The 13,771-nt window shown below is 42.5% G+C and overlaps 1 protein-coding gene across 4 annotated transcripts in view; it reads right to left on the reverse strand.

Moving 5' to 3' along the window:
* FHIT (fragile histidine triad diadenosine triphosphatase) overlaps positions 1-13,771 on the reverse strand; it is a 1,432,969-nt gene that overhangs the window by 19,311 nt on the left and 1,399,887 nt on the right. For all 4 annotated transcript variants that reach the window (XM_047778411.1, XM_047778405.1, XM_047778397.1 and 1 more), the window contains one exon: positions 1,879-1,985. In XM_047778411.1, coding sequence (XP_047634367.1) covers positions 1,884-1,985 — 102 coding nt within the window. In that variant the 3' untranslated portion in view covers positions 1,879-1,883. The remainder of the gene's footprint in view (positions 1-1,878; positions 1,986-13,771) is intronic.

The following is a 13,771-nucleotide window of genomic DNA, read 5'->3' on the forward strand; positions in this document are numbered from 1 at the left end:
AGGTGATTTGTTGTACAGCCAGACCCTTAAAGAGAGACGTTAATGTTAGTTCATTTAAAAACCCACAGGCTCTCTGACAATAGTCTGTAATAACAAGTTCAGGTGAGCATCTTTTTGGCAAGACTTATAAGGCAAGTTGATTCACCTGGAAGACAGGAGCTGTTAGGCCTCAAGGCAAGACAGAAGCAAAGGCTGACAGAGCAAAGCATACAGGAAACTTGGCTAAGAAGTTTAAATTCTCCTAAACTGTCTAGGAAACACACCGTAAGACAAAATCGTGCAATTCAGCAAGCCTCAGGAAAAGCCTGGAGCTTTCTTGCCTCTCCCTGAAAGTGCCTATTACATAAGAAACCAGAAAGAAGAACAATTCAGCCTAGGAAGTTGAGTCTGAAGACTGGTGACACCATTTGAACAGGATAACCCAAAATGACACACTGGCTTTCAAAAGATGAATAGAAAGAGGTTGGCATTCATGCTCACAGGCCTATGTTCTTCGTTAAACTAACTTGATCCTAAGGGTGGGGCAGGGGGTGGGAGGGAGAAATGAGAAGGTGAACAGCAATGGAAAAGTTTAAAAATAAAATATCAATGACAGCTCTCCTAACACCATACTATATTCCTTCAGGCAACTGGCTGCAAAGCTGACAAATCAGTGACATGGGGGAATAAATAAGTTTTCCAGAATTTAAGGCCCTGAATGCATGGGCCTGAGCAAAACAGCATACATGAACAGTAATGAGGGGAGAAGTTGATACTGGGTCTTTAAGATTAGAATACTTTCAAAAGGAGATTGGGGAGAGAAAGACCAAGAAATACACATTTATTTTAAACTAACCAAAATAGACTTAGATTTCAAAATGAAAACATAATACAACAAATGTGTTTTCTAGCTAAAAACATGATCACCAAGTGGTTTCTACAATTTTACATAATTCAGTTGCTCCCAGTATTTGTTCACTAATTACATTTTTAATTTGTATCTGATCTCCTTCAGCTTCTCATAATATAAACACATTTGTACAAGACCAGATGAAGCAGACAGTTCTGGAAAAGAAATAATTTAGAGGAGAGGCTCTTTATCTGGGGTCCGTAATCCCTAAGGATATTTATTAACAGGGTTGCTAGGACACAGTTACATTTGAATATCAGACAAATTATTTTTTACTGAAGGTATACCCTACTATTTCCAATATGGAAGCCTAAGTAATCAATAAATTTTATAAGATCCATGAGCCCCTTGACATTGCGTTAATACTGGGAGAGGAGATTGGCTCTAGCCTTTCTATCTGTCTTAAATCTGTGTTCTCCTAGTAGTTAGACATCATTAATGCAGAGAGAATTCTATCCTGCCTGGCCTTTCCTTGTGGCCTGAGCTTCCTGGCAGCCAAAGCTAAAGGGAAACACAAAGGGTAACTGACCAAATAGCAGCTGGGAGAGGAGACCTGAGTGAAAGAGCCTGCCTGGATGAGGCTGTGCTGGTCATGGCTCCTTGCAGCCTAACAGGAATCTTAGACTTGAGCCTGAGGGCCATGTGACTCCCTCAATGGGTTTTGACTTTTTCGACCATTGGGTTTACCTTATAAACTATCTCCAGCTGCTTTGCAGGGACTGGATTGCAGAGGGACAATGGGCAGAGGTGATGGGGGAGTGGGCAGGAAGGAAGAGAACAGACAGGAGAATTATGTGGAAGGTAGTTGGAGATGGGAAGAGTGACTCAGAGGCTGAAATCAGTGCCTCAAGGGGCAGGGTTCTCTCTACCCATGCCTTTAGGTCTTGTGCAGCTGCTTTTCGGCACTCCCATCCCAGGCAGGGAGACCCTTTCTGGAGTAAGGCCCCCAGAAGGGTCTGAGCAGTGAGGAAGAAGCATACAGTCTTTACCTGCATCACTGGAAGTAGCCCCGCAGAGCTGCAGCTTCTGCTGCCATGTCCTCCTCTGATCTCCATAAGGTGGGGGAGTCCTCATCCTCTCTGTCATGTTTCTGGAGCTTTGGAAGAAAAGATAGGCTCATTAATGGGTCCTGGGGATCCCCATGAAAGGGTGTTGTGGGGGTAGCTGAATAGAATTTGCAAAGCAGAGGCCATGTCTTTTAATTGCATTAATTGCCATAATTTGAAAATAAAAAGGTTTAGTGTAAAAATCCACATTCCTGGCTTTTGTAATACAATAAGTAGTTTAGGCTACACAGTGGCCCTGTTCACTACCTTCTGATTATCCTCTGTGGTTGGGATTTGGGGGGGTCACAGACAGGGTAGGGGGGCATCCTGACATTTACCATAACCCCCATCATCCTCCAATATTATGTATGGCCAGCATTGGCCAGAATCATCCACTCATGTTACTTCCCAGACCCTGAAGGCATTGCTGCCCACCTGTAATCATTCTCCAAGCTGGCTGTGGTTTATCTACTCCTCTCTTTGGCTTAAGCTCTCTTGTGTGAGTTCTGAGCAGTTTTGCTGTGAACCAAAATAGCCCAAGCTTCCTAATGATAATAATAGAAGGGCCAAGAGTGCTGAGCAAGAAATAGGAGTATATGCATAAAAAAAGAGGCTTCAGGAGTTCCTGTCTTGGCTCAGTGGTAACAAATCCAACTAGTATCCATAAGGAAGTGGGTTCAATCCTTGGCCTTGCTCAGTAGGTTAAGGATCCAGTGTTGCCATGAGCTGTGGTGTAGGTTGCATATGCAGCTAGGATCTGGCATGTGTGGCTGTGGCATGGGCCGACAGCTATAGTTCAGAATCTGCATCTAGCCTGGGAACTTCCATATGCAAAGTGTGCAGCCCTAAAAAAGACAAAAAACAAAAACAGAAAAAGAGGCAAATAGGAAGAAGACAAAGCTAAATAAAAACTGAGGAAGCATCAAAAATTAATAATTGGTCCTAGTCAATTGAGCCATTTTAAAATTCTCTTAAGATACCCCTATTTATTTTTTTTAAAGTCTGTATATGTCTCAGATTTACATATAGAGTGAATAAAATTTCAGTTCTATCAGTGAGAGAGGATATTCTCAGGACTCTCTTCATTAGAAAAGCTTGATTTTCCCCCTTAATCTCCTATTGCAACTCAGTTTTATTAACTAAATTTGTTATTCCTGTGTGTAGCTCTAGACACTGTAAAGTGCTAAGGTATATATTCTTTGCAGGAGGCACAATATACTATTTGGTGTTAAGTCATTTGAGGTGATTGAAGCCAACTATTTAATAGCACCAATGATAGTTACCATTTATGATGCAAAGGGCAGTTTCCTCTTTGTGTATTATTTCCTCATGCATCATTGTACTTAATCCTTACAAAAACCCATCCACAAAGCAGGTACCTTTGTGTTCCATCTTACCAAGAAAGCCATTGAGGTCTGAGGAAATTCATTCACCTGCTGGATATTACCCAGCCCAGAGCATTAGTGCCAGGGGTCTTTCCAATCACGTTTGCCTTTTAATCTGGAGGAAATGCAGTGCCGCCAAAGAGCGAATAGTTCCAGAAATCCTGTTCCACACCCCTCTCAGGTACCTTCACCCAAAAGTCAGATCCTTTGTCAAAGAATCTTGCTGACTCAGGAAAAAGTCTCATGACCAAAACAATGGCATTTGCTATTTCAGGCACAAATCACTCTCTCTAACCCAGAGAACACCCCCACTCCCTCCACCCCAGGCAGCCTGCAGCAGATGGGGAAGTGTCCCCATTATTTCAGAGCAAACTTTGATACAGAAGGTGAAACAGTGAGGGAAGACAGCTTTCCAGCTGAGCACTATTTTTCTATTTTGGGTAAGTCTGAGCCTAAATGAGGTTATTAGCATATAACTGGGCCACCAATATGTTGATGAGGGTCATGGATCTTCTGCTCTGAGTTTGCCTGCCAGCATGCTGGTTTTACATTTCGCCACATAGATTTAATTCTCCTTAGTGGAAGAAAACCACATTAAGAAGTCATTTCCTTCCTTGCAGAGGCACTGATGACGCAATGGCTAAAAGCAAGTCACACAGGACTGCTATTTTTCTACTCAAGAACTAATTTTCATTTTGATACTAGCTTTAGGTCTGTTATAAATCCATCTTATAACAATTCAATAGGATGACAAGGAACAATGCAAAGCCCAGAAAATATGGCCTTGCCTCTTCTGGTACTGCTGTTCAAAGACGCAGAAATCAAGCATTAAGTGGCCTCATCAACGCAGATCACACCAGCTGAATCCCAATAATTTAGAGCCTGAAATGCTAATGCCTCCTTGGTTCTTAGGCTACCGTCTGTTATTGTCATATGCCTTACAGATGGCAACGTTGTGCCAATGCTTAGAAGTTGTTTATGGGAAATAGGAAATAAATAAAACAAAAACTAATCATATTCGTGAAGCTCTGTGGTATATGTTTTTTAAAACCTAGGGGTTTCCCTCCTAAAAGCCCCAGATGAAAGCACCTGGCTTTTTCTAGAACAGCCATGCTCAACCGAGGCTGCCCACTGGAATCACACAGAAAAATTTAAAAGCTGCAGAGGCCTGGCTCCACCCCAGGGATTCTGATTTAATTGGTCTGGAGTAGGGGGCAGCCTGGGTTTGGGGACTTTTTTTTTTTAAACTTCCCAGGAAATTCTAAGGTGCAATGGCTGTTAAGAAGCTCTGCATCTGGGAGAAGTATGTGCATAAAGAAAGAGCCCTCACACAGGACAGAAATAAGAGCTTTGCCTTTAAGCCCATTGTTTGTGATTCTATTGACAGTACTGAGGCTTTCCTTTGCAAACCCTGTTCTATAACTGTTTGTCTTCTATTCCCTTTCTGTCCTAGGAGAGTCTGAGTCACAAGACCTCTCCTGGTTAACAGCAGGAAGCTGATCAGGCTCAGGATCCTTTGAATGGGGTTTGAGTCTGCAGGATTAGGGAGCCTGGAAAAGCCTTGGTGGGTAGGACTTGTGTTCTGGTGACTTGGAAATGAAACGTGCTGTGGTTTGGAGTAAAGTTCTGCTTCCCTGAGAGACCCATGCACCTGAGAACTGGAAACCATTGCCAAGCCAGCTAGCAGAGATCAGTCCTAGGCACCCTAAACAGTAGCTCATCCAAAAGGCACTATTTGCTTTGGGTAAGCCTCACTGGAGGAGTTTAACTTTGGAGGAACCTTCCAGATGATCTTAGACTAGCCATAGGGAAAGTCAGTGACAATTTACTCATCTCCCAGATAGGTTCGCTGTCCCTGCAACATCAGGGCTGGGTCTGGCACTGAAACACTCAATCAGACTGATCCCTTTATTGTCCTCCGGGGACTTCCAGGTAGGGAGAGTAGATACCAGATGGTTAAGGAAGAGTGAGATGGGCATTACCAATGCCCGGAGGGGCTGAGCTAATTTGAAAGCTTTTGAGAGGTGACTAAGTTTCACCAGGAAATAGATTATAATAGATTAATAAATAAATAATATTCACTCTTAGAATAAAGAGTGATGGGGAGAGGGCTCTCCAGAAAGAAGAAGTTGGCCCCAGACTTATATCACTGAGAAGAGCAAGCTCCTTAACTTCTTTGTGCCTCTGATTCCCCCTCACTACAAAGAGAGTAGTAAAAGTTGTGATGAGCAACTGCATGATACATAATAAGTGGTGCTGAGTATTTGCTGCTGCTACTAAGACAATTATTTTCATTATTGTTGTTTGTTATTATTAGGCTGGATACAATATCTCCATGACAGTGACAAATGACCAACCCACAGAGGTGGTTTTCAGGGATAAAAGGGCCTTTACCATCTTCATAGTTTCAATGACCTTTATCTTTTGGACCTTAACTACTGTGTGAAAGGATTAACAGCCATGATCAGAAGTCAGAGCAAACCAACTAATATAATGAAACATTAAAGTCTGAGGAGGAAATTTAGCTCCTGCAGCCCTAAAATGACCTCAGTAATCCTGCTGTCTCAGGGTTGTTGTAAGGAGTGAATAAGTCTTTAATGGAGGCTCCTCACAGGTACAAGTTCAAGTCCTAGAGTAAAAGCATGTAGTGAAGGTTAAATGCAGTCAAAATTACCCTGGGAGCATAGCTAGCAGACTTAACAAATAAAAACACAGGGCTCTCAGTTAATTTGTTTTAGTACATCTCATATAGTATTTGGGACATTCCTATACTAAACATATTCACTGTTTATCTGAAATTCAAATTTAACTTGGTTTCCTGTATTTTATCTGGCTATTCAGTCTTGGAGACTTCTTAGAAAGGTACCTTAGGAAGTGCTTTGTTTCATTTTTGGTTGTTCCCAAAACTGCCTAGCTGTGAATCCTGGTTAAGATGGAGGAGACTATTCAAGCAAGGTCAAATTCAAGCAAGCATTTTATGCATTCTGGGACTTATTATTTTTTTGCATGAAATGCAGAGGAACTCACCAGCACTGTTTAAATTCCATAGTTCATCTGTTCTCAGAAGCACACTTTTTCACATTTTAACATCTCTGAAATGCCAATAATTTAATTGGCAGTGTTTTTCTTTCTTAGTGGTACATAAAATAACAGCACTTCTTTCTACTGACAGCATCTGGGAATCCGTTCTCTACAGTTCTCTACCTCTCTGCTGTGAGGCCTCACAAATTAAATCCTGAATGTTCTCAGCATCAAGGCTAAGGTTATGCATGTTCCTTTCCTTCTCTTATTTTATTTATTTATTTTATTTATTTATTTATTTATTTATCTTTTTGGCCGCCCCCATGGCATATGGAGGCTCCTAGGCTAGGGGTCAAATCAGAGTTGCAACTGCCGGCCAATACCACAGCCACAACAACGCAGGATCTGAGTTGCATCTGAACTCCACAGCTCACGGCAATGCCAGATACTTAATCCACTGAACAAGGCCAGGGATCAAACCCGCATCCTTGTGGATGCTAATCAGGTTTGCTAACCACTGAGCCACAATGGGAATTTCATTCCTTCCCTTCACTTTATGCAACTGCAACAGTTGAACTCTTTTCAGAAGCTTGTTCTTTGGAGGAAAGTTCATGGCAAAGTTACAAATTTTGCAGAAACTTGAACTAAAGGCTTTATTCACATTCCACAGAGCGAAGTCGGTGATGGCTCCTGGAAGTGAATTCTACTTCTACACAGCTTTGAAAAGAGATTTTAAAAAAGTGTATTCGCAGTCATCCAGCTTTATCTTCTTGAAATGATTCTCGGGGAAGGTAGTGTTAACAGGATTTCTGATTGAAGTACTGATATGTGTCGATTTTGACACTCTGCTACTTTCTGTGCATTGAGTGTGTTACACTGGGCCTGTGGGGCAATGATTCATTCCCTGATGTAATGCTCGCACTGCCTTAGCTATTGACATTTTTATAGCTTTGTAATGGAATACAGTAGGAGGAATGATTCACAATAATTTAAGAGTTTTTCAGAATTGAGAACTAACCTGTAGTAAAATGCCAAATTGTCTTTAAAGAGCACAGAAACAATTTAAAGCCACTTCTCAAAGAAGCAAGTGGCTGAATATAAACTTGGGTGGCATTCTAAAATTCATTAATATCTCATTGTTATTAGTTTTGTAAAACCATATAAAGACCATGGAACTTCAATAAACCATTTCTTACGGGTTGATGGTTCTGTTCAGACAGGTGTTTATATAAAATACTGTGAGGAAAGAATTTCAATGAATTTGAAAGTAAATCCTTAATTTTTTAGATCTCATCCTCTGTTACTGCTTTCAATATGGCCCATAAGCATTTGGTGAGCACACGAGGTATTCCAGGCACTGTTCTAGGTCTTATGAAACCTATAGAGATGAAAAAGCCAAAAACCTTTGCCTTCTGGGGTCTTACCACCCAACAGACAGATGGATTCATGCAGACATCATTTAGTCCAAACAGCCTGGTAGAAGTGTGGAATAGAAGTTCCACCATCTACTCTCAGGCTCTCTAGGGGGTAAGAGTAATTCTCACTAAGGAAGGGTCTGGGGTTGACTTTGAAAAATCAGGGTTTGCACTGGCTTCAAGACCAGGATGGGATTTTTAGGACAGGGTTATTCTGGGCAATGGGGACAGCTTCAGGGGACAACTGAGGTGTTTGCCAGCACTCCTATAGCCTGTGCCCAGCACCAGCTTCACCAATTGTTTGTACTACTCTTTCCTGATGAATCTGCCCTGGCATTCTAGACATGCTGCCCATCTATCAGAGCTGTCAGGAGAGCTGAATTTTGGTGGCATTTGGAAGTCTTGTTTAAATATGGGGCACACAACCCAATGGCCCCAAAGTTGGCCTCTAGCTCTACAATTCAAAGCTGGAAACAGTTTTGAATCCTATTGAGAAAGCTATTCCCTTCTTAATCATCTTTTAGTCCTTAATTGCCAAGAGAAAGTCTCCATTGGTATGAGATTTTCCTGAACACAGTACCAACATGACCTCCAACAGAATGTGAGGTGACATCCATACTCTAGCTAGAATAGAAGATAGTTAGTTATCTTTAGATGGTTTTTGTTTGAAGCTTATCTCCCACTTATGATGTCATCTCAAGATTTCCTATTAAATAAAGTAAATTTAAGTAAAAATAAGAGTCAATTTAGAAAATACATTAAGCAGAAATGTGGGAAATACAGCATTAAACATGGCATGAACCTTGGGAGGTGGTGCCAAGTTGAGGGATGTGACTGTTAGTCTGAAGCTGAAGCTTGGGCCATCTATAACGTGGGACAGACATGGGGGTGTGGTTGTTTCTATTGAGCTGAAATTTTTTTTTCAGAATTTTTTTTGATGACTGCTGCTTCGAGGTCAAAATAAATTCATATTAGCAGAGCTCTGAAGAAAATCAGAGCATGGTGATCTACAGGGTGGCAGAACTTCAGGCAGAGGTTTTGGAGGACGGCCTCACTGAGGAGGTGACATTTCAGCTGAAACATTAAAAAAAGAGCTGGGAGAACAGCAAGTACAGAGCCACGACGTTAAAGGAAGCTTGGCTAAAAGACTGAGTGTGGAAGAAGCAGATCATTGACAACATGGCTAAGAGGTTTGGAGTTAATTTTTGGTGAGATGAGAAGATAGTAAAGGGTTAGAAGCAGGGGAGAAGGAAGACTAAGATAACTTTTCATAAAGAGTAACCTGGCCGGAGTGTGAATTCCAGTGACAAACTAGTGCAGCCACCAGAGAGGAAATGGTGGGTGGCTCGGGCCAGGAAGGGGTGGCTTGGGGGTGAGGTGCCTGTGGTCAGTATAGTGGTCAAGTCAGTGAACTGGGTGCAGGTGTGAGACGGCTCGGCCCCTCCTTGTGGACAGACCTCTGCCTCTTATGCTCCCTCCTGGTGTTGTGTGAAACCCACACTGATCCTGGCTTCCACCCTCAAGGCTGCTCTGAACCTATGTGAAAATCACTGTTTCTGCCCAATATGTGCCTCTCTTCAAAGCCTTCCTGGACCATGTAGATTGGCACTGAGGTATATTTCATGATCTGGACACTGTCTCATTTTCTCTGTCAGACACATACAGCCAGTATCCTTTGAGCACATATTTGGTCCCTAAATATTGAATGTCCTTTCTCTAAGTACTGGTTATTGAGGAGATTGTCACCCATTTTGGGCTTTCTTGGTGTCCTAAAGAATCACCTGTTTGCTTTCACTTGGGGCAAAACAAAAGGTCTTTTGTCATCAACCTCTTTCTGCCACTTCTGCCTCCTTAGATCCCTGAGAATCTTCAAATATTTCTTTGTACAAAAATATGTTAGTTTCCTCCCTTCTTCCTTTCAATGGGAGGGATCCTGTGAGCTAGAACTCTGGACTAATCACTAGATCACTGCAACCAAATTACCTCTGGTTCCCTCAAGTCATATCAAGTTTCCAAAGCCCAGTTGGTTACCCTTGATGGAAAGAAATTCTAGTAATTGATAGACCATTCATCATTTGATTAGTTGCCAAAACTTTGACTTGAGATTTGAGCCTCATTTGCTTAAGTCAAAGCAAACTTTCTTTTTAGTGCTGCCAATGGGGCCAAAATGCTGAAATAAACTGTTATATTAATTAATGGCATCCTACTTTCAAGGAGTAGAGAGAATTTAAGAATGTTTAAGAATTTGTAATCCCCCCAAAGTATTTATTAACTAGAAAATCACCACACTGGAAAATAATTATGCCAAACCACTGTGCTATAACAGAACCCAATTGCTTATCCAATTATACATTAAAGTATGACATTGTCAAGCCGATTGCCAAAGCAGCAAATGAGACTGCCACCATCACAGTTTGGACAAGATATTACTCAGCTGAATGTACTGTGAATGGTCATCAGAGCATCCCATGCACCCTATAAACGCGTACAAACCAAGGTGGATACTTTTGGTTTGCTGGAGTGCACATCTGCTATCCAAAAGTCGCTTTAATTGGTGGGATGTTAAAATTTGCAGTTTTCATCACAAGCATAGGAGCAGTTCAGCAAAAAGCACCTGTGGCTCCTGGCCCTTTGCAGAGTTGATTTTGATTAAAGCATCAAAGCAGTCATTTCCAGCCAGGGGAACAAGCAGTGAGGTTAGCCTGAAAAGTGCATCTGAGGTCAGCCCACCTGGATCTGCTGTGCTGCCTATGGCTGGCCATCATCTAGAACTTCCTAATGATGTGCTATCAGGGCAGCTAGGAAACAGGACTCTGCAACTGGACTGTGAGGGACCATGAAGGGTTGATAAGGGAGTCACTGCACTTGAGAATCATTGGCATAAATGGAGTGAAGGGCACACTAGGCTTATTCTCAGGACACCACATTGCTAACCTTTCTTCAGAGCTTACCCTAGTGAGACTCAAATGTACAATAGCTGGGCTTAGCATGTCAATCCCATTATGGCGGTAGCCTGGCTACTAGGCACTTGCCACGTAAGTAGTCCTTTGTTCTTCCAGTTATAAAAAGCCCTCACCAACAGCAGATTGGGTATTCACTGTCTAGGCCCCATGTTTATGGTGGAAATCACCAAGTCATAAAAACTTCTATCTTTATACCCTGTTTGCTGTGTTGAACAACCAATAAGAAGCACTGTCAAAGGGGTTTTTAAATGATACCTCCTTCTCATCATACTGGCTGTGCAAGTTCATCTCCATTTCCCTTCTTTCTTTTTTATCTCTCTCTCTCTTTTTTTTGTTTTTGTTTTTGTTTGTTTTTTTTTGTTTGTTTGTTTTTTAGGCTGCATTTATGGCATATAGAAGTTCCCAGGCTAGGGGTTGACTTGGAGCTGCAGCTTCTGGCTTACACCAGAACCACAGTAATATGAGATCCAAGCCATGTCTGCGACTTACAACATAGCTCATGACAATGCTGGGTGAGGCCAGGCATTAACCCACTGAGCGAGGCCAGGCATTGAACCTGTACCCTCATGGATACTAGTTGGGTTTGTTTCCACTGAGGCACAGCAGGAACTCCCATCATCTCCATTTTCCAGGTGAAACATCCCAGTCTCTTAGGAATGTAAGTTCTGCAAACCATATCACATGTCTAGTTGTAAACAATATTTGTTTGGATTAGAAATACAGTTTGCTGGCTTCTAGGATTCATGGAGACACTGTGAATTTTTGGAATTTTTCCTTGTGCTAACATTTTTAAAAACATGGGTGATAAGTCCAGAAAAGAAAACCAGAGTAATAAAAATCAGCCTGAGCTGGGGTCCCTCCTCTAGGGGCTGGCTGTCAGTAAATAATTGCTGATCTCTGACACCTTGCCCCAGGCTCCACCCTATCTGAGCTGTCCTGGTTTTTCAGCAGGTAGGAAATTGGTAAAGTCACAGGGACTAGACATTTCTACTGGTTTATTTCCTCGGGCTCCCGTTTAAAAAAAAAAAAAAAAAAACATGCTCACTGAGAAATGCAATGAAACACCCTCTGAAAGGGAGGTTTGTGGTGAAGCAAACTTTGGAGAAGGAAACATTTATTCAAAAAGCAATTTCCTCAGCCAGTCATGTTCTGTAAGCCTTTTTCCCTTGTGTTTAGGATATTGGTGTTTGAGCAAGAGTGTTCTCTTTTAAACCTAGAGTGATGTCAACCTGTGGTACTCAGAATGAGGAAAGGGAAGAGGCAAAGGGCGAATTTCTGGTTTGGTTTGAATTTTCCTGAACATTTCATTTCGTATTTGTTCATGCTACAATATGGCTTCATCTTTTTTGGAGGCACCTTACAGAACCTTTAGAAGCGTGGTCCAAGTAAGATAACTATCCCTAAGTGCTAATATACAACCACAAATACACCTGCATAGACATGGCCTCAGGATCCTGCTTAATGCAATATTCCAGGCAGCAACAACTGGCCCTCAAAATAAACCCCATTTGAGGAAGTGTAACTAGGTTAGGGGGTTGCACATATGTGTCCCCCAGACATTGGAAGTTTGTTTCTCTGCAGAACTTACTCAATTATTCATCCAAGAGTAACATGTCTACCAAGTACTGGCACAGTCATTACACTGGTGGTGACCAAGCTGGACAAGCCTGGGGTGTATTCAGGATGCTTGCATTCTAAGTGAGGAGGCAGCAAGTCTGCAAATAATCCAATGTCTCTCTCTGCCATGAAAGAGAATGATAAAGAGAAGTACATTAGGTGTATGGTCAGGGAAACCTGCTCTGAGGAGGTGATGATTCAGCTGAGATGGATCACCAAGTGCAAACACCCAGGAAGGGCAGAGGGGTCTGCATGGTCTGTGAACTGGCTGAAGGCCACTGACTGAAGGGAGTTCAGAAGCGCCAGAGGAGAGGGCGATGATGAAGGAGATGAGCAGGGAGTGCTCCCCCTCCCCCAACCCAGTACCAGTGGCACAAGTACTGGGAGGGAAGACAGAATGGACCATTCATTGATCACATCACCCTTGGTCAGCACCTACTTTTTCTAGGCTCAAAAGAAGAGTAATTGGGTGAAGACACAGGAAATCCAGACCTGGCGAGGTGAAGGAGGCGAGGCCAGCCAGAACTGCTGGACGCAGCTTTGCCTCTAGCTTGGGCCATGCTGCTTCCTGGCTTGAGTTTTGCTTCCTGTGTCTCTCCCTCACCTTAACATCAGGCCCTGCTAACAGGAAACTCTCCACAGAAGAGCAAGTGAGCGGCAAGCAACGTGCACAAGCGGTAACCATCATGGAGCAGCGAGGATGCAGGCTGACCTCATGAACCTGTCTCCAAATGTCTACCATTTGTTTGGCAGAGCTGCACCAGGACCACGTGCTGGTAGATGGGGAATCACCAACAGGAATTCTATATTCCGGGGATACTCCCCACTCCAGTGGATCTGTCATGCTTCCTTCTTTCTACAAGACGTAGAAAACGTTCTGCCTCTGGTTATACTCCTGCACCCTCAGAAGCTGCTGGGCACCCCTTGGAAGTATCCTACCCCCCGTCATTTACAAATCCATTCATTTCTGACAGAGCTGTTCCAATGCCCTTCAAAGATCCTGGCCCATGTGAATTGCACAAACAAATTAGAAGCCAACCTTTCCCAAATGCCTCTCTCTATTTCCTTTAAAAACCTTCTTTAATGAAGACATAAAGCCTTGGATGTGGCTGAAACGTTAAGCTTACCATCCGTGACAGCAGATCTTTGTCACAGAGGATTTCAAATGCGTTTTAGAAAAAAAGAAAAAAAAAAACTTAAAAGGAAAGAAGCTGTGATTTCCTTGTTATGGGCTCAACTGTTCACTTTATATACGCTATAAGTGACTGTAATGCAGAAATCAGTACAGACAATAGAGATCTAAGGCAACTGCAAAGGCACACAGACACCCAGCCTTGCCAGAGTGAAAAATTAAAAATGCAATGCCAGGCTCATGACTATTTTCAAGCATCAGGCTAGAAAAGAGTTACCTTCACCATTTTCGGCTTCCTACTGT

The sequence above is a fragment of the Phacochoerus africanus genome, chromosome 1 (genome assembly GCF_016906955.1).
Source record: "Phacochoerus africanus isolate WHEZ1 chromosome 1, ROS_Pafr_v1, whole genome shotgun sequence".
In the NCBI taxonomy this organism is placed as follows: domain Eukaryota; kingdom Metazoa; phylum Chordata; class Mammalia; order Artiodactyla; family Suidae; genus Phacochoerus; species Phacochoerus africanus.